Source organism: Pristis pectinata, chromosome 27 (assembly GCF_009764475.1).
Source record: "Pristis pectinata isolate sPriPec2 chromosome 27, sPriPec2.1.pri, whole genome shotgun sequence".
NCBI classification, from domain to species: Eukaryota; Metazoa; Chordata; class Chondrichthyes; order Rhinopristiformes; family Pristidae; genus Pristis; species Pristis pectinata.
In genome coordinates, this window is record NC_067431.1 from 12,682,179 (window position 1) to 12,704,247 (window position 22,069).

The 22,069-nt window shown below is 42.0% G+C and overlaps 1 protein-coding gene across 10 annotated transcripts in view; it reads right to left on the reverse strand.

Moving 5' to 3' along the window:
- The window catches only part of LOC127583558 (galactosylgalactosylxylosylprotein 3-beta-glucuronosyltransferase 1), a 174,720-nt gene that overhangs the window by 11,186 nt on the left and 141,465 nt on the right, over positions 1 to 22,069 (reverse strand). For 9 of the 10 annotated variants that reach the window (XM_052039664.1, XM_052039669.1, XM_052039668.1 and 6 more), the window contains 2 exons: positions 13,234 to 13,530; positions 225 to 319 (listed from right to left, as the gene is read on the reverse strand). In XM_052039664.1, the coding sequence (XP_051895624.1) occupies positions 233 to 319; positions 13,234 to 13,530 (384 nt within the window). In that variant the 3' untranslated portion in view covers positions 225 to 232. Of the gene's footprint in view, positions 1 to 224; positions 320 to 11,103; positions 11,397 to 13,233; positions 13,531 to 22,069 lie in introns of those variants that run through there. The other variant, XM_052039672.1, reaches the window with a different exon arrangement.

The window sequence follows — 22,069 nt, forward strand, 5'->3', positions numbered from 1 at the left end:
TCTCTGTCCTTTAAGTCCTTAAAACATCTCTGATCAAGCTTTTGGATATCTACCCTAATACTAGCGCCTTTGGATGTGTTAGCTATACCTAGGTCACTATATAAATGAAAGTTGTTACTCTTCTAGACTTCCAATTACACTGTGTATTTCACTCCAGTATGCTGGCAATTCTGAATCCCCCACAAAGAAAGATGTGAATGTACACATTGTGCTAACTTTATTACCTGTGCATTTATATTTCAACATTTGGATCCGTGAAACCTTTTTTCCCTTCATTCACCAGCACGGGTTTCTCAGTCCGTGTATGCCATGCTAATATCTGTTAGTAACAAAAGAAAAAGCAAAGTTTAGAATCCAATAACGTCCATCATAACACAGTATTCAATCTCAAAAGCATAATTTGATCTCCATTCTTATTGAAACTCATGCAGAATCTATGAGATGTGGTGGGAGGGCAGATTACCTTAACTAAGTTGTTTATGATACATTTTGTGAGTTTCTAAACATCAGGGATCCATTGAAAATGAGATGGAATGAGATAACACTTGAATTGTACAGCCCATTCTTCCCTACTTTACTCATTGTTTGAACTGTTCGCCTCCTTTGTCCATATATACAATCTTGTTTTTGTACAATTCTCTTTTTAAAAAATCATGATTGAAGCCATTTCCGTCGTCATTTCAGGCAGTATGATCCAGATCATAAGAACCTGTTTCCTAATATTTTTTCGTTTTCTTCACAAACTGTTTCGTGAAATTTTTGCCAATTATATTAGATCTGTCTTTTCTGGTTAGTGACACTGTGATGTCATTTTAGGATTAGAATTGTTCAATAATCTGGAACTCTGTGATTTATTAAAGATGGGAGATGATCTTACAGAACTTAAATATTTGAATTTTGTAGCAAAAAGTATGGATACTGGAAATCGGAAACAAAAATCAGAATTCCAGAAGCTGTTAGCAGGTCAGGCAGCATCTGTGGGGAGAGCAGCAGAGTCGAGATTTTGATTCAAGATGCTTTATCAGAACTGGAAAAGTGAGGAGCATGTTCAAAGTTGTAAAGAGCAGGAGATAGAGAATAGAGGGTGTGCCTGTGAGAGAGTGCAGACTGAAAAAGCTACAACCCTCAGAACTTAACAGTGACTTTACAATTTCAGGTAATTCCCTTCTATGTATAGATGTGGCTGACCTCTGTTTCAATTTGTTTCTGTGCTATTTTGTTCCAATTACCAAATTTTAAAAGTTATTGTTACCTTGATAACTTTGGTCTGCACCCTATTACATACCTTCCCTCTGTTTGCTGTACCACTCCCTCTCTGTAACTTTCAAGAGGCTTGTCTTCTCCATTTTGGTTGAAGGACCCTTGACCCAAAATGTCCACCTTGCTTCACTCCTCACTGATGTTGCGTGAGCTACTGAGTGCTTCCAGCATTCTATATTAATTAATTGATTAATAATTTGGCACAGTTGCTTGCTGAACTAATACAAATAATGGTAGGCTAATAGTTTATCTACTTGGCTGGGCCATAAATGGAAGAATTTAAAAAGGGAATTCCTTTCCCTGTAGCCCTGGATGGCCAGAAATTCAAAGACAAGAAAAATGTTAAAACAGTTGGTTACAGAATGCCACATGCAGAGATTCATGGCAAGTTGTCAAGTAAGTTTCTTGAGTTATTATAAGTTGTTTTGATCTTGGATTGTTTTGTGATTCATCGAGGGAATAACTCAATTCATGGTTTAAAGCAACAAAGAATCCTGCATACCTAAGCCCCTGGGAACAAAACAGATCATTTTAAAATCCTTTGGCTACGATAGTTTGCTTCAAAGCAGTTGATTTAAATTAATTCAGCCATGGTTAGTTAAAATCATTGTCTCTGCTGCTTGCATTCAAGATTACAACCAGTTTACATGGGGTTGTTTGGAGTCTTCCATACTTAGTGAGACCCACAAAGGCATGAACCAGTTAAAAGTCAAATTGATCAAAAAATTCTTAACTATCTATCATCAGTGTGGGACGAACTATTTTATAGATGGCGTGGTGGAGCAGGGGGATGGGGGAAATTCTAGTTCTAATGGTTTGCTCACCAATGGCTTGCCTGTCACCCAAGTCTTTACTACTGCCCCTAGGTGACCGTTGAAAAAGACACCCAGCATTCAACATTTCACTTAAAGCACTCAGTGACCCCAGTGAGTGTCACAAGACATCAGCAACTACTGAATGCTATTGCTAGTTTCATCAATTGTAACTACTCAATTAATTAAAGCCACTACCATGCATTTTTGATTTGAATTTGACCATTCATTATCCGGTCAGGATTTGGAACCATTTTGCTGGGATCTTTGTCCTTTTGAGCATGGGATGAAACAAAACACTGAGGTAAAGACATATTTTATAAGTATTGGAACTAAAAGGGGTGGGGAGAATAAAAAAGTGAAAAGGCATGTTTTTGCTTTAATCCCTGAAAAATTGTTGGGTGTGATTTGACTTGGAGGCTAGATAAGATCTAACAGATGCAAAACCAAGTTGAGATACATATATTCAATTTAAAAGCTTCAGCCTTCCACTTACTTATCCCCAAGGAGTAAGTTATAGATTTGCCCTGTGTTCATCTGATTCATTCCACAAGACAAAAGCCATTGGAAGTTAACAAAGTTGAAATAAATGAATTTAAACAGTAGAAGCTATAGATGTATGACAGGCCAGTTGTTGAAAGAGAAGAGAATTTCACAAGTGTGGGAACCTTCTATCAGAACAGTCACAGGAAAAGAACCTCTCCAAAACATTTTTGAGTATTTATCTCTCACAAGCTGTGAATGTTTGCAGATTTTCTTAAATGAAACTGAACTTCATATTAAAAAATTTTAAATATGACTCATCATAAAAGATGAGGAAAATTTGAGGCTTAATATTGCAGGAAGAATACTCACACTAGAAAAGCTAATTTTAAAATCTACTAGTGTCACCGTGGTTCTATCTGAAACAAATGGAAATGTATTCATCTAAAGCTGTTATCATATAATTTTGTTGTACCAGAACGTGTCCATTGTCGCTTCGGAAAATTATGGAATGAGGCAAATAAAAAGCTCCTAAGCATCTAGGTCGAGAATGGGTGGTGGGAGTGGGGCAGGATTTATGTAAGGTCAATGCACAGAAAAGTCACACAAGCTTTGAGGGAAACGTTAGTGAAAAGTGAGTTAATGTAGAGAAGAGATGGTGGATTGTACTGAGGCCATGTTGCTGTGAGTTATGTTGTGTACTTAATGCTTTAAATTGGCAACATGAATCATTGTGGTGTTCTGTTAAGATTTATATTGCAGATGTGAACTGCAGAAATTGAATTTTACTGCACAGTGCTTTACATAAATCTTTAAAATAAATAACTTGTTTTCCACAGTTCATCTTTATACAAGGCCACCATAGTCTCTTTCTTGTGGCGTCTCTTCTCCTTTCAATGACTCTGCTCTAATTATGTATTGTGAATTGTGAGGTGAGCAGAGGTTAAAAAATATCCCCTCCATGGAAGGCTTTCTGACTGGGGACCAAATACAAGAATGAAGGTTCATCCAATGGTGGACATGCCAATATAAGCATCAGGGAGATACCCTGAATTTTTTTCTTTTATTATTAGTCATAGTGTCATAGAGTAATGCAACATGGAAACAGGCCCTTTGGCCCATCTAATCCATGTTGATCAAGATGCCTATCTAAGCTAGTCCTATTTGCCATCATTTGGCCCATATCCCTCTAAATCTTTCCTATCCATGTACCCTCTATAATTTTTCTTTCTTCTCTCTCTCTCCCTCTCTCCCTCTCTCCCTCTCTCCCTCCCTCCCTCTCTCCCTCCCTCCCTCTCTCCCTCCCTCCCTCCCTCCCTCCCTCCCTCCCTCCTAATCAGTTTTCTTCTCTCCTCTCCTGAAGGGAGATAGAGTTCTCCCTGAGCAGGGTACTCATGGCAAAACATCATTCTTTATTTGTGGACTTTGACCTGCAGGAAACATTACTGCCAGACTTAAACCTTCCCAAATGTGCACCTCCATCAAGTGCCATTGTACAATGATATGGAATAGAAATCCTAGCCAACTTTCCAATATCTAATCTGCTGGAGCCAATTGTCAAAGATCAGCTAATACAAAACAGGTGGAGATTTGACTCAGCTGCTTCCTACTTTAAAGAGCAGGAATAGCTTAAATATTTATAAAGGAACTTTTTAATCAGATACTGCAGGTCTTGGCAATTTGGACAAGTTCTATCATGTTGAATATTTAAAGGCATAGATTAATTTTATTTTGATGGAAGTTGCCCTCTAATATATTTTGAAACTCTGATCTCTAAAGTATTCTCTGTTGAAATGTAAAGGGCCGTTTTTGAGATAGTATAAGTCAATCACTTTATCTAATTGTTACGCTGTATTTTCACACAAATGTTATTAGTGTCGTATCATCTTATGCTGCATTTGACTGGCAGGTCACGACCCTTTGCCACATACTCAAGTACTCAGACTGGATAGAGAAATAAAGGACTGCAGATGCTGGAATGTAGATGAAAAACACTATGATGCTGGAGGAACTCAGCAGGCCAGGCAGCATCTGTGGAGAAAAGCAGGCGGTCAACATTTTGGGTCAGAACCCTTCTTCAGGACTGAAGATAGGAAAAGGGGAAGCCCAATATATAGGAGGTAAAAGCAGAGCAGTGATAGGTGGACAAAAGAGGGGAGGTGGGGTGAGCACAAGGTGGTGATAGGTAGATGCAGGTAAGAGATAGTTATAGCAAGGTGCGGGGGAGGAGGGGAGAGCAGATCCACCAGTGCATGGGTCAAAGGTAAGCAGGAAAAAGAGGATAGAAAAAAGAGAGAGAGGCTAGGAAAGGGAAGAAAGGTGTGGGGGGGGGGGGGGGGGGTGGGTGGTGGTGTGGGTATTACTTAAAGTGGGAGAATTCAATGTTCATGCTGTTAGTCTGCAAGGTTCCAAGGTGGAAAATGAGGTGCTGTTCCTCCAGTTTGCGCTTGGAATCCTCCAGGCAGTGGAGGAGGCCGAGGACTGACATATCAGTGATAGTGTGGGAGGGGGAGTTGAAGTGACTGGCAACAGGGAGATGCAAATTGCAGTTACGCACAGAGCAAAATGGTCACCTAGTCTGCGTTTGGTCTCACCAATGTAGAGGAGGCCACACTTGGAGCACTGAATGCAGTAGATGATATTAAGGGAAGTGCAGGTGAATCTCTGTCTCACCTGAAAGGACTGTTTGGGTCCCTGGATGGAGGTGGTGTAGGGGCAGGTGTTGCACCTATGGTGAGGGCCATGGAAAGTCCTTGGCATGGGAGTGGGATGGGTGGGGGGAGGGAGGAGTGAACGAGGGAGTCGCGGAGAGTGCGGCCCCTGCAAAAGGCAGAAAGGGTTGGAGGGGAAGATATGCTTGGTGGTGGGGTCCCGTTAGAGATGGCAGAAGTGGCGGAGAATAATGTGTTGGATATGTAGGCCGGTGAGATGAAATGTGAGGACAAGGCTAACCCTATCCCTGTTGGGTCTGGGAGGGGTGGGGGTGAGAACAGAGGTGTGGGAAATAGCAGCGATGTGGGTGCGAGCTCTCTCGACCACAGTAGGGGGGGAAGCCATGGTTAGTAAAGAAGTTGGATATCTTGGATGTTCTGGAGTGGAAAGCCTCATCATGGGAGCAGAGGCGGAGAAATTGAGAAAAAGGGATAGCATCCTTGCAAGAGACGGGGTAGGAGGAGCTGTAATTGGACTGGATAACTGAGCGAGCTGACCCTTTACCCCAGGAGTCTGACAGTAAGGTATAGCAAACTCTTAGCAAAGACAACTCCCCAGCCACTGCACTGGTAAGGCCACGTCCTCAACTGTTCTGACAACTTTCGACTGGTGGCCAACCTAGAGGCACTCACCTCCCGTCAAAGCTTAGCAAACATTGTTAATAGGACTTAAATATCTCCGATATTCTGAGAATATTGAGAAAACAATTAAAACTGCTATAAATAATCTAAAAATTATCAACCATTTTTCAAAAAGATATTAAAACACTAAAAAAAAATGGAGAGTTGTCAATTGGACAAGTAAATAAACTTAACATTTCCTCCTAATTTCCACGTCAGAATTGCCCATTAGATGGTGACTCTGATTCTGTGCCATATCTGGCTGGCACTGCAGAGGCAGTCTTCCCTGTATTGTTCATGCACAGTCCAAGTATGCTGGCATAAGTGACAGAATGATTTAGCCTCTTTTGTTTTTAAGGTAGCAGTTTTCATTGACATGCATCTCAGTGCCAATATACTGCCCATAAATATTCTTCTTGCACCCACTCTGGACAATATTTTTTAATCCTTCTCTTCAGTTTATTTCATACTGAGAAACATAGGCTCTGAAACATTGCCCATTGAATTGAGACAGGATGAAAGAAAGTTTGTTCATGGAATCTCTCCTGTCTTCAAGGTCTTCTCTGTCTTAAGGGAAATGGTCATCAGGGTATACTGTACTGACTGCCTATTCCTTTTCCCTCCCCTAATGGTCACCCAACTACCTACATTCCGAACCCGAGATGTAACTGCCTCCTGGTAACTCCTATCTGTCATCTCCTCAGCTTCCGGAATGATCTGGAGTTCATCCAGCTCCAGCTCCCTAACACAGTCTGTAAGGAGCTGCAGCTGGATGGACTTCCTGCAGATGTAGTCCTTAGGGACACTGGAGGTCTCTCTGACTTCCCACATCCCACATGAGGAGCAGACTTCTGCCTTGACTGCCATTCCCACTTCTCTATACAAAGAAAATAACAAAAAAAAACAAAGAAAGAAGGAGAACCTACCTGAAGCCTCCATTCACCTTCTCTGCCTCTTTACACCAAAGCCTCAGCTCCCCACTCTAGCACTGTCACTCACACAACGGCCACTCCAAAATGGTCGCTCTGTTTGACCTTAACTTCTTTTTAGTGGCATCTGCTGCCTGATATCCAATTAGCTAATCAACAGGCCCATCAACTCACCACAGCAACAAGAACAACAATGGGCCTTCCTTTTTAAACTGCTTCCCACTCTCATTCTCGCTCTTATTCTTGCTCTAGTTCTCACGGTACTTACCATGGCAACGAGATTTCCTGCTCCTGTACTCGTATTACTCACCACAGCGACAAATATATCATTTTGGATGCTGTTGGGGGGGGGGGATGAATCACTGGTGGAGAGCCACAGCAGCCAGGTTTCTGCAATGGAGTCTGGCTGTGTGGCTCAGAAAGGAAGTGGGGGGGTTGGAAGAGGAGTGCAATAGTGATAGGGGATTCGTTGGTTAGGGGAACAGACAGGAGATTCTGTGGACAAGAACGAGACTCCTGGATGGTATGTTGCCTCTCAGGTGCCAGGATTAGGGACGTCTCAGATCAAGTGCACAGTATTCTTAAGGGGGAGGGGGAGCAGCCAGAAGTCATGGTGCACATTGGCACCAATGACATAGGTAAGGTGAAGGATGAGGTCCTGAAGAGTGAGTATTGAGAGTTAGGATGGAAGCTAAAAAGCAGGACTTCAAGGGTAGTAATCTCTGGATTGCTGCCTGTGCCGTGTGCCAAGGAGGGACAGAATAGGAAGATACTGCAGAGTAATGAGTGTCTGAAGACTTGGTGCAGGTGGCAGGAGTTCAGATTTGTGGATCATTGGGATCTCTTCTGGGGTAGGTATGACCTGTACAAAAGGGACGGGTTCCACCTGACTTGATAGGGACCAATGCACTTGTGGGCAGGTTTGCTGGAGCTGGTTGTGTGGGTTTAAGCTAGATTGGTGTGAGGACGGGAACCAGAGTGTTAGATTAGGTGATGGATCAGTTGGTGCAGAAGTAGATGCAATGTGTACAGAGAATGTGAGGAAGGACAGGCAGGGGATGGGGCGTAAATGCAGTCAGTTAGGTGGGTTAAAATGTGTTTGCTTTAATGCAAGTAGTATTAAGAATAGGGATGATGAACTTAGAGCACTCATCAGTACATGGAATTACGTTGTTGTGGCCATAACAGAGACTTGGCTGTTGCAAGTGGCTGCTCGAGGTTCCAGGGTTTAGATATTTCAGAAGGGATAGGAAGGGTGGTAGAAGGTGTGTGTGTGTGTGTGTGTGTGTGGGGTGGTGGGGGGGGTGGGGAGGTGGTGTGGAGGGATGGCATTGCTCATCAGGGATAGTATCAAGCTGTAGGAAGGGAGGACATTATAGAGGGATCATCTATTGAGTCAATGTGGTGGAAGTCAGAAACAGGAAGGAAGCAATCACTCTATTGGGAGTATTCTATAGGCCCCCAAATAGCTACCGGGACACTGAGGAGAAGCTAAGTAGGCAGATTTTGGAAAGGTGCAAAAATAACAGGGTTGTTGTCATCGGTGACTTCAACTTCCCTCATATTGATTGGCATCACCTTAGTGCAAAAGGTTTAGATGGGGCAGGATTTTTTAGGTGTGTACAGGAAGGATTCCTGACACAGTATGTAGACAGGCTGACTAGAGGAGAGGCTATGCTGGATCTGGTACTAGGCAATGAACCTGGTCAGGTGGCAGACCTCTCGGTGGGCAAACATTTTGTGGATAGTGAGCACAACTCCCTGACCTTTAGCATGGCCATGAACAAGGATAGGAGCAGGCATTATGGGAAAGTATTTAACTGGGGGAGGGCAAATTATGATGGTATTAGCCAGGAACTTGGGAACAGATGTTTTCTGGTAAATGCACTGCAGAAATATGGAGGTTGTTTATGGACCACTTACATGAGGTTCTAGGTAGGTTTGTCCCACTGAGACAAGGAAAGGATGGCAGGGTGATGGAACCATGGTTAACAAGAGAGGTGGAAGGTTTAGTCAAGAGGAAGAAGGAAGCATATTTAAGGCTTAGGAAGCAAAAATCAGATAGGGCTCTTGTGAGTTATAAGGTAGCTTAAGAAGGGACTTAGGGAAGCTAGAAGGGGACATGAAAAGGCCTTTGCAAGTAGGGGTAAGGAAAACCCAAAGATGTTCTAAACATATATGAGGAAAAAGAGGATGACTAGGGTGAGGGTAGGACCACTCAGGGATAAGGGGGGGAAAGTGTGTCTGGAGGCAAAGGAGGTAGGGGAGGTCCTGAATGAATACTTTGCTTCAGTGGTCACTAGGGAGAGGGACTTAGACGAATGTGAGGTTAGTGTAGAACAGACAAATGTGTTCGGACATGTCGAGGTTAAGTAAGAGGCAGTGTTGGAGCTACTAAAAAGCATTAGGAGAGATAAGTCCCTGGGGTCAGATAGGATATACCTCAGGTTACTATGGGAAGCAAGGAAAGAGATTGCTGGAGCATTAACGATGATCTTTGAGTCTTCCCCGGCCACAGGAGTGGTACCAGAGGATTGTATAATGGCAAATGTCATTCCATTGTTCAAGAAATGTAAAAGGGATAATCCTGGGAATTATAGACGAGTGAGTCTTACGTCAGTGGTGGGCAAACTATTGGAGAGGATTCTTAGGGGACAGGATTTATTAGCATTTGGAGATGCATAGTCTTATCAGGGATAGTCAACATGGCTTTGTGAAGGGCAAGTCATGCCTCACGAGCCTAATGGAGTTTTTTTGAGGAAGAAGTGACAAGACAAATTGATGAAGATAGTGTGGTGGATGTGGTATATATGCATTTGACAAGGTTCCCCTTGGTAGGTTCATCCAGAAAGTCATAAGGTGTGGGATCCATGGAAAATTGGCTGTGTGGATTCAAAATTGGCATGCCCACAGAAGGCAAAGGGTGGTTGAAGAAGGGAAGTATTCAACCTGGAGGTCAGTGACTAGTAGTGGTCTGCAGGGGTCTGTTCTGGGACCCCTGCTCTTTGTGATTTTTTTTTAATGACTTGGATGAAGAAGTGGAAGGGTAGGTTGGTAAGTTTGCAGATGACACAAAGGTTGGTGGTGTAGTAGATAGTACAGCAGGTTGTCGTAGGTTGCAATGGGATTTAGACAGAGCTGGGCGGAGACATGGCAGATGAAGTTCAATCCAGAGAAATGTGAAGTGATACACTTTGGAAGAGTGAACTTGAAGGCAGAGTATATAGTTAATGGCAGGATTCTTAACAGTGTGGAGGAACAGAGAGATGTTGGAGTCTAAGTACATAGATCCTTCAAAATTGCTGTACAAGTTGATAGGGTGGTTAAGAAGGCATATGGTGTGCTGGCCTCCTTTAGCTGGGTGATTGAGTTCAAGAGTTGAGAAGTAATGTTGTAGCTCCATAAGACTCTGGTTAGACCAGACTTGGAATATTGTGTTCAGTTCTGGTTGCTATTATTATAGGAGAGATGTGGAAGCTTTGGAGAGAAGGCAGAAGAGGTTTACAAGGATGCTACCTGGATTGGAGAGCATGTCTTATGAGGAGAGGTTGAGCGAGTTAGGGCTTTTCTCTATGGAGTGAGAGAAGATGAGAGGTGACTTGATGGAGGTATAAAAGATTGAGAGGCATAGACAGAGTGGACAGCCAGCATCTTTTCCCCAGTGCAGCAATGGCCAATACTAGAGGTCACCTGTTTAAGGTGCATGGAGGAAAGTTCAGGGGAGATGTCAGAGGTAGGTTTTTTTACACAGAGAGTAGTGGGTGCCTGAAATGCACTCCCTAGGGGTTGGGAGGGGTGGTGAGGGCTGATAAGATAGGGTCATTTAAGAGACTATTAGATAGGCACATGGATGAAAGAAAAATAGAGGGTTATGGGAGGTGAAGTAGAGAGGAGGGTAGATTGAATGTGGGTATGGTTAATATACAGTAGATGGGACACAACATCGTGGGCTGAAGGGCCCGTACTGTGCTGTACTGTTCCATGTTCTATCAGTAGTAGGATCCTATTAGTACAAATGCCTCTCTTTGCCTTGCACCTCAGGAGTTGCCTTTCACAGATAGACTCTCTGTTCTGTCTTAATATTAGCCTGTTGTAAATGTTATGGCTGCACACAAATAAATCCAAATAACACTTAGTAATGTGTGGTCCATTGTATCCTTAGTAAGTTACTAAGCCATTAAAATGGTTTGACTGACATAGTGAGATGGAGACAAAGGAAAATTATTGCAGGGAGAACAAAAAAGTCAAATTATAAATAAATAAGCTTGTCTTGACAGAAATTACTTTGCAGTATTAAAGTTTTTTTAATAAATACCATGAAATGGAGAAGGGTAATCTCATGCAATGTTTACCAATACTCATTCCCTTCTGGGTTAGAAAAACAATGTAGCAATAGGTAATTGACGTAAGGATTTTACTGAAAAAAAGTCAATTTTTCAATTGTATTTTTAAAATTATCGTTTTCCTTCTTGCTCCATAACTTGCATCTTGCAAAGTGCTTTGGGATTGTCATGCCAAATTATAGAACGATTGACAGCAACCCTTTCGACATTCTCACTCCCTTCTCAAGCTGTGGATTTCTGCATCATATAAAAAAATACATTATCATTTTAGTTTCTTCAAGGGGTTCTGGCACCGGAAACTGTTATTTCAAGATCCCCTCCTTCATTTACTGCAATCGCTTAAATAACGTCAAAATCTACTGTTGAAACATTTTCCATGAGGATGTGTGAGGGAACTGTTGATAAATAGTGACAAAAATGACAGACAGCTTTTTGACTGATCCCCACCTCAAAACATAGTGAATATTTGGAAGCAAAGGCCTGTGCATGTTTGCCTTGCGAAGGGGATGAATCAGAATATGGCCATCTGGCAGATAACTTGGGAAAAGGAAGAAAATAGGATTCGAAAATGGAAACTGGTTCTTTTGTACATTTTATACATAGCAAATTCATTTTTCTGTATTCAGAGGCCACATGTATGTTAAAGTTTATTAACAAAGTCATTAAAAATTCTTTAAATTACTTGAATGTATTGACTTTGTAGTATTATATGAGATTAACTAATTTGTGTGAAAGATTTATTAGATACAACCGCATGGGAAATATTTTAATACAATTAAAATTGATATGAGGTACCAGAGGTACACTAATCACTATCCAATTATAACACACTAGATAACTTATAGAGCAATCATTAGAATATACCCTCATCATTACACACATTAACAGTACATTTTCTTGCACTGAATTCTGTAGTGCTTTCTGTGTGAAGGAGAAAATGTCAGTTGGTTGTTATCACTATTGTTCTTTATAAGAACATGGATTGAACTCTGGTCTATAACCTTGGCTGATCTTGCTCAATTCTGAAAGCTACACTATTATTTAAAGGGCTCATCTAGACTTTATAATCCTTAAGAATTTCACTCAAAACAATGCAAACGATTTGGAATTTCAATTCTGCTCAGTGCAAGTTGAGATTCTACAATTCTTCAGCATTTGTTTAAAAGACTTCATAACAGAAGTTGGCTCCGGTTACTCTTTCTAATCAAATTCATCATTACCTCATTCTGCTTCTTTCATGTCCATGTGGAGGCTCTAAAATTTAACCTAATTTTCGTTGCATGTATATTAATGAACACATTTAAACACCTTTAAATGGAGCTTTGTTTAAATTTACTAGGAAATTGACTTCATCAATAATTAGAAAATTCCATCTGGCTTTATTTTGTGTATAATTTTTAAAATTAATTTTAGTCAATTCAGATTGAATTACTCACAGGTAATGCATGAGCTATTCTAACCAAAAATGTACATTTTATGCGAAATGTACTTTTAAGCCAAATGCATGGTTGCCACTTTTCAATGTTGTGAAATATTGCAAAGCAAAAGCTAAAAGAAAAAAAACCTCTGATCTAAAATGCTCTAACTTCTGATAGTTCGTGACAGATTTAGTGATAAGTGAATGAATCTGACTGGAAACTTGGGGGGGCAAAATAAAAACACTTCTTAAAACTACCACAATATTGGTGCATCTTTTATCTGGGTTGGTGACTGTGGCCAAAGTGGAAATTCTTCTCTATATTCCTCTTGATCAAATATTAGATCAAATATTAAATTGAAGTTTAGTATATTCTCTATAGTGGGCATTAAAATCCCATGACACTAACTGAGAAACACAGAAAAATTCTCCCAGTGATGTGACCAAGGTCTATCTCTGTGCCAACACCTCAAGATTCAAATTTAACTAGTCATTCATTACATTTTTATCTGCAGGATTTGCTATAAATTGACAGCTGTGTTTGTCTACAAAACAACTCAAGAAGAAACCATTTGGCCATATAGTAATGGATATGAAAGGTGCATTACATAGTGCTCCTTTTGTTATCAAGTTTGGGACTTATACAAGAAGAACTACCTTAGTGCAATTGGCTGCTTTAGGTTCCAGGTCATTGAGTGTCACCAACTCTCGAAGGAGGCTACTTTCTTGATAACCTCCCTTGACTCCACGCAGCTTAAAGTAAGCTTGAGGTCTCTGGAGAATTAATCGGAGATTTATTGCAAACCCTGCCATATCTATGGCAAACGGCCTGTGCGGATCGAACACTGTTTTCCATCCGTAAACCTTTCCTGCTGCATTTACTTTCGGAGATTCATATCGGAGTCCACCCACAAAGGCAACGGGCCAGACCGAGACTTTCCTTGTAGTGCGCATCTGAAGGAAAGGGAAAAGAAAACATTTCAATCATCAATTGAATAACAATAAAAATGCACCTGGAAGATTAATCCTATGCCTCTTCTACAAGGATTTCACAAACTATCAAAACATTTCCCTTCAAATTTGACATGACTGTTTAATCAATACGGATAGAGGAGATGGACCAAAGGCCCTATTTGGATACTTTTGTGATTGGACTAGCTGTCTGGGCATTCAGTGTAAGCAATTATTCTCAGTCTAACTGTTGAACAGACATCTGACATCTCTGTTTTATCAGAACACTAAATGACCCAAAGACTGACTTCTCCAATGAAGAAGCCGGCATCAAAATGAAGTGAACAATTTGGGTGACAGAATCAGCAACCCTTTGAGATCCCTCCAACTGCTGAGCATACACTAGGTAGATATTGCTGCACAAAGCAAGCACTGCATTGTGTTTTAATATCCTCTCTGTTTTCCTCTTGCATAAGAGAATTACAACAGCAACATTTTCCCTATTCAGCAGATCAATGGTTTTCTTTTATTGAAGAGAAATTCACAGTGTTGCATTTTCTTTGTCTAAATTCATATGGAAATCTGAAAAAAATATTGTAAGAATATTGATTTTTTTATATGAATGCACTTTTGATTTATTTTCAATATTTAATATTTTTATTCCTTTATGTTATTCCCCTGATTTTTATACCTCAGCATTTTCTATGGAAAGATCAAGTCCTCTTTAATCTCTTAAGTGACTGTATCATAAACCTGTTGTATGCTAGTGCACTGCAATTTTATGGAACCCACAGAGGCGAGACATTCTTTCACATGGATCCATCAGGATCACACCACCTGATTTTCCTCACTATAGGTGGAATGTAAGTTTAGTGATGATTGGGACTGCTTTGGCAATGTAAAATCACATATATTTCAGCACATACGCAGACACTCACTCACTCACCCACCCACAAACATTCATATATGACACCTAACAACATGGACACCTACACATTCCTTCAGCACTCACAACAAACATTGCAATAATCCACCAATTGTATGGTTTCTTTAACAATTATGAGAGGTTCCATTACTGGTAAATTAATACTCTTCCACAGATGTTAAGCTACTTTTTCCCTCTATGCAATTTCTGAGGTATTGTTGCAAAGGTCCTGATCCAAGTCTGCGTTTGGTGCTCAATAGGTTCTGATCCATGCTGATTTATAGGCATTCTTTATGTAATTGGAAATTTCTTTCTCACCCACCCAGACATTCTCTCTTCTCCCCTCCCCCATCAGACAGAAGATACAGGAGCCTGAGGGCACATACCACCAGGCTCAAGGACAGCTTCTATCTCGCTGTTATAAGACAATTGAATGATTCCCTTATACGATAAGATGGACTCTTGATCTCATAATCTACCTTATTATGACCTTGCACCTTATTATCTACCTGCACTGCACTTTCCGCTGTATCTGTGCATTCTGTTATTGTTTTGCCCTGTACTACCTCAATACACTGTGTAATGAATTGATCTGTACGAACAGTATGTAAGACAAGTCTTTCACTGTACCTCGGTACAAGTGACAAAAAAAACAAAACCAAGGAGTCACTGTGATCATTCACAAGAACATAAGAAGTGACCAACATTCCTTCCTCAATTAACAACACTAAAACAATATGATTCTGCTTCATCTTACTTTCTGTTGGTGACATTTGCTGTGTGCTTTCTTCTGCAAGAATTTGTGTGTGATTACTTGGGTGATTTTCTACTTTGAGATCTTTATCCAGACCAGCTATTCAGGATAAAGCCATTGGGTCATAGAGTTGTACATCACAGAAACAGGCCCTTTGGCTCAACTTGTCCTTGCCAACTGTGATGCCTAACTATGCCAATCCCATTTGCCCATATTAGGCCAGTGTCTCCCTACTCCTTTCTATCCAAGTACCTGTCCAAATACCTTTTAAATGTTGTAATTGTCTATTCCTTTACCACTTCCTCTGGCAGCTCATTCCATATAATCACCACCCTCTGTGTGAAAAACTTGCCCTTTGGATCTTTAAATTTCTCTCTTCTCATCTTAAACCTATGCCCTCTAGTTTTAGACTCCCTCTCCCGAGGAAAAAGACTCTGTCAATCGTAATTATCCCCCTCATAATCTTATAGACTTCTATAAGGTCACCCCTGAGCTTCCTACATTCCAGTGTCTCCTTGTGACTAAAGCTCTCCATTCCAGGCAACATCCTAGTGAATCTCTTCTAACAGTAACGGCAAGCTGCTCCATGCAATACACTTCCACCTCTCAGCTAACAACACCTTGACACAATTGTACCCTGCCTAACATTCATGTGCCCCACAATACCCTCATACACGTAACAATATTCCAAGCTTCAGATCCATATTTCCACACAGCTGTTCAGCCACAATAGACACATCACTCAGGCCAATTGCGGGACACTAACCAATAGACTTCCCCTTCTCTTGCAAAAGAAGGTGGGACACAAACTGTCCCAACACCAACAGGCCAGTAGACAAGCGAGCAAATCCATTGAATCGGCAGCCTGGAGGAGGGGATACTAGCAACTAATGGGTGGTCCCTGCAGAGTCCATGGCCAGCAGAGGCACAGAAAGTATTGAAGTTACTTTCAGCTGGCGCCAGCCTCTCACAAAAGGACACACGCTGAATATGTGTTCATCCAGTTGGGCTGCTCGGATGCTATAATCATAAGTACAAGTGTAAATTCAATATACATCCCACACTGGGTTTCACAGGCTAATGTTATTACACTTCAACTGCATATTTCCCAGCACCTTCCAGTTTCTTACTCATTGTCTCTTGGACTTCCTCCTCACGAGGTGGTCTGTGGTATTCCTTTCAGCTGGCTGAATGACCACATCTAATTCACCTTCTCATGTCCCACATCATCCCGCAATCTGAGCCAATACTGTAACGATGCACCTCACTTTGTCCCCTCCCCACCTTATGGCCCTCTCCTTGTGTCTTTGAACTTTCAGAGAGCCAAGAATCCCACCTGGCTTGACCCTGAGCACTAAGACAGGAAAGAAGGATGACACCCCATCGCATGTTTGCAGCACTGTCCTGTATATACCATCCTGTATGAATGGTATGCAAGGCAAATTTTTCACTGTACCTCAGTACATGTGACAATAATAAACCAATTTGCTAATTTATGATCAGATGCTCACAGCCTTCAGCTCAGATGCAGGCACGCTGCATACTTAGAGGATACTTTAGAAGCAGAACTTGAACAGGACGAGTCATTGGGAACATGACACAGAAGGGTAATGATAGCATGGATTATCAGAGAGCGAGTCACATGTTTCTGTTGCAGAGGAATCAGATGATGACTTCAGTGGGGCATGCTAGAGAGAGAGAGAGAGCCTGGGAGGTTGTGGGAAGTGTCAAGGAGTACAGGGAGTCCAGACCTGACCTTGCACATGGTTTATTGCAGAGCCTGGAGACGGTTTCCTTCACCGTGACACTGGCAGCCAGCTTCAGTTCAGCCCTGGCAGATCTCCCCATCAATTAGCATGGCTTCCAGTGCTGCACAGACAGAAACCATCCAACCTGTCGCTGCAGTCGAGGTTCCAGCTTCTGGCATAGAAGCCTAGACTGCTGCCCTCGTGGTTCCAGATACTGAAATCCTGAAAAAAGTTTGTAAACTCGACCAATGCATCATGCAACAGGTTAACAAGGGTGCCGAGGTGTCATCCTGGGAGAGTGGCCGTAGTTCAGTGATACTTCAGGGTGATAACATTCACCAAAGCCTCAGTCAGAGCCCTTGGTGTGGACAGTCAGCCAACCACCCCAGACTGTTGCTGCCTACATTGGGACGATGCAGTCCAAAGCCATCTGAACCCAAGAGTTGCTCAAAGGACTCATTCAGAGAAATTTTTGGCCCTCCTGATTGGAATGGAACAAACTCCAACCTGGCTGTATCTATTAGAGGAGCACTCATAGTAACAGTAAGATGGGCAGAGACAGTCACTTTGATGGCTGCATGGTTTTAATCTTGACTGGATGTATAAATGTGGTTCAAAATAACAGTTGAATTGAGCCTTGGATTTGTGAATTGCTGTGAAGGAGATGTTGAGACAATCAACAGCATGGAAACTGTGGAGGAATGAGGAATGCTTATTTCTTGTTTTTATTCACTAACGGGATGTGGGCTTTGCTGACGTGTACTGATCATCCCTACTTGCCTTTAAGAAGGGCATGAAGTGCTCCCTTCTTGACTAGCTGCAGAGCTTCTGCTAATGGTTCTCCCACCGCAGAGTTAAGTAGCAAGTTGCAGATTCTGATCCACAGAACAGATATATTTCCAAGCCAACTGATATATGGCTTGAAGGTGAATTTGCAGGTGATGGTGTAGCCTTGGGCCTGCTGCCCCTGTCCATGTAATTGGTAGAGGATGTGGCCTTGCTGGTACTGCTAAAGAAACATCTGCTGATTGCTGCTGTGCCTTTTATAGTTGGTACACACTGCAGCTTATTAATGGCTGCATGCCAGTCAAGTGCACTGCTTTGTCCTTGGTGACATTTAGCTTCTTAAGTGTTGCTGGAGAGATATTCTTCGAGGCAAGTACTCCATCACATTCCTGCTGTACTCTGCCGATAATGTGAAGTCGGAAGTTGAGTTGCTTGCCGCATAATGCCAAACTTTCAACTTTTTCTCCTGCCCACGGCAGTTGTGTGTCTGGTTTGGGTAAGGTTCTGATGAATGACAACCAGAAAGATGCAGGTGGTGGAGAATTTGGTGATAGTAGAGTCATTGAATGCAAAGCCCTCTTGTTGAAATCAGGCATTGTTGGGCACTTGTTTGGTACAAAGTTTACTTGCAACTAATCAGCCTGGGACTGAATGTTTCCAAATTTTTCTGCGTGTAGCTGTTGTCTCCCTCATTACCTGAACGGGGTTGATACAACTTATAGGCCATCAGAAAATAACTGTGCCATTGCAGCATGTACAGCAAGGAGTTTTGAACATTATCTCTTTCCTGGCTCCTACTCCTCTGTTGATTCCTCCTCCTCTCCCTTATTCTCCTCCTCTGCTGTGTACCTGCAGGCAAGAGATACATCAGCAGATACACAGCTGAGAAGGAGAATAAGGGAGAGGAGGAGGAATCAGCAGAGGAGTAGGAGCTAGGGAAGAGATAATGTTAAAAGCCCCTCTCTGTGCATGCTGCAATGGCACAGTTATTCTGTAAGATGCATCAAGCCACGGCAAAACAAGGAACCTGCTCCAAGGTGTGATCCAAGCATCAAAAATGTCCTTTGAGCTTTCCAAAGGTTGTTGTGTCTTCTGCCAGCATCACTCCAAAGTAAGTGCACTCTGTTTATTCTAGGAACCCTGGCAGGAGTCTGTAGGTCTAGTGGGGTAACAACTATCACAATATAAACAAATTCTATGAGCTCTATGGGTATTTTGTGTTGTTCATGAATATTTTCTGCATACGGTCACACACAATTTGGACATAAAGGAAGTGATATCCAATGCTTTTCTGGGTTAATATGACAGGGAGGTAATTGGTCATCTCTCCCCTCTGTGGGAAACCCAATATATTCATGGAACCCATGTTTTTGCTGCCTGTTCTTTGCTATGGGAGGAGCTGAAGTCTCTTCTCCTTGAATAAAATGCTTTGTCATCTCCCATATGCAGTGGTGCATTGCAAACATTGCACTACTGCTGCTCCTACCAAGAAGGAAGGGGAGGCAAAAAAATGAATATCTTAACAGCCACAGGCAGTGGGCTCCAGGGTTGGTTCTGTGGCTGTCTTCAGCAAGTGGTTGATCTCTGTGAACACCTCCTTATGGAACTTTTGTCTCTGCAAGTGTTGCTGCTCAGGTCAGACATCTGGGACAATTGCACACATATCCCTCACTCTCTTTCATCAGCCCCCAATCTTTACATTCTCTCCCCAGAATCTACCACTAGAGGCAATTTACAGCAGCCAATTACCCTACCAATCAGCACATCTTTGGGATTCGGGAGGAAAACGGAGCACCCAGAGGAAACCCATGAGATTACGAGGAGAAGGTGGAAATGCCACACAGACAGCATCCGAGGTCAGGATTGAACCTGTGCCTCCGGCACTGTGAGACAGTGGCTCTACTAACTGTACCACTGTGCAGCTTTAATTGTACTTCTCACAAGCTGGCCTCTCACCAACAATCTCTCATCTTTGAGAAACTAGTGAAGGTGGTGGGGGAAGGGTGAACCTTGCTGCTAGACAACAGACTTTTACTGTGTGTGATTAACACAGGGCATTAGCTGGATCATCACAGCTTAATTCATCAGGGCTGGTATCAAATCAGCATGGGGACTGATATCTATCTACTCAGCCTATTCAGCAACATACACGTAGAACAAACTAGACATTGAAAAATCATGATTGAAACTGGATGCAAATTGGTGCCTGGGTCCCTGAGAAAACTGGCACAGTGAACTCAACTGCATACAGTTCTGCTCGCCACACTACAGGAAAGATCTGATTCTGCTGGAGAGGATGTATGAGGAATTTACAAAGTAATTGCAAGACTCGAAAACTAGCCATGTGGAAAGATTAGATAAGCTGCAGTTGTTTTCTGTAGAACTGTGGAGGCTGAGGAGAGTTAATCGAGGTCTAAAATTATGAGGGGCGTAAATAAAGAAAATGGGAAAAATCTGTCTTCCTTGGCTGAGGAGTCAAAAACTAGCAAGCATTTGCTAGCAGGATTATATCCTCTTATAACGAAGGAGGAAGCCATGCTGGACTTCAGAGGAATCCCATCCATCCACTTATTTCCCAGTTACCAATTATCTTTCACATGCCATGAAATCCACCCTAACTCTCCTGCCACCCAGCTACACTAGAGATAATTTACAGCAGCTATTTAACCTACCAACCAGCATGTCTTTGACAGGAAATCAGAGACCCCAGAGAGAACGTGCAAACTCCACACGGACAGTACCAGAGGTCAGAACTGAACAAAGGTCACTTGCACTGTGAGGCAGCAACACTTCCTGCTGCATCACTCTGTCAGCCACTAGAGAGATGAGGATTTTTTTTAAACCCAGAGGGTGTTGGGGTCCTGGAACCCATTTCCTGAATGAATGGTAGGGCCAGAAAACCTCGTCCCAATTAAACTGTACAAGGGTGTGTACTTGAAGAGGTCAGGTGCTCGATGGTAAGGTTAGACTGGAGAGCTTGTTCTCTACAAACACAGGAACAATGGGCTGAATGGCCTCCTCCCATAAATTTTCCAAGATTCTACAATCTTCTGGCCAAAGGGTCTCCAACTTAAAGTTGTTCAGAATTCCTCATAACATTCTATCCGTTAGGTTGTCATTGATCATCAAATAATAACCAGGCTGCAATAATGCTTGAAGGAGCATGATAACTGTCAGAGATGCAAAGTTAAATGCAAAGCTTGTAAAAGACAAATGGTGGAAATATGTTTCATCTGTCACTGTCTCATTATCATATTTATCATTAACCTGTCACTGTGGGCTACCAAGCATTGTGATTTATGCGAGCTATATTACATACTGTTACTATCGTAATGGGCTGAACATTGTTTTTCAAGTTGAGGCATAATGGGCCATGTAAGACTGAAAGTCAACTTGGAGAAAATTTGCCCTGGGGTAACATTGCTGACTCTCAACTTTCCAATGAGCTAAGACGCTGCTCGGAGTCATCATAATTCCGGGACATTTAAAAGTTGCTTGCAATGGACCAAGACATGACCATTTGAATCAAGAATTAGCTGACAGAGATTGCAATTAGAAAGAGTGAGAAGATTGAATTTTTGAAGCCTTATGTGGCACAGTGCAGGATTTAGGTTGGAACACAGATTTTTCCATAATGACCTTTTGTGGATGCTGCATAAGGCTGTCACAGGAAAATATACATCTTGCCATTTAATGGAGAAACCTGGCAGAATATCAAAAGGCAAAGTGGAGGATATTATAAAGGTCAAAAGAAAGAAATGATAAGATAGATTAATAATAATATTTTGGTTATGCCCAGCTTGGATATGAAACGTTTGCAGGATTACAGGAGGAAGACAGTGGCTAGTATTGGTAGAGTTTCTGCCTCAATTCCAGCGAATCAAGTTCAGTCCTGACCTCTAGTGCTGTCCATGTGGAGTTTGCATGTTCTCCCTGTGACCATGTGAGTTTTCTCTGTAACTGTAAGACTATATTCTGCATTCTATTCTTACGTTTCCCTTGTGCTACCTCGACGTACTCATGTTTCGAAATGATCTGCATGGATGGCATGCAAAACAAAGTTTTTCACTGTATCTCAGTACCTGTGATAATAATAAACCAATTACCAATTATCCTGGGCACTCTGGGTTCCTTCCACCTCTCAAAAACCTGTGAATTAGCCACTATAAATTGGCACTAATGTGTACAATCTGGACGGAGTTAAATGGAATGTGGGGAGAATAGATTACAGGGAAAACTAGTGGGGGAATGGGATTGCTCTGTGATCTGACATAGACAATGGATTGAAATAATCTCCTTCTATGCCATAAGGAAATATACACGATATAA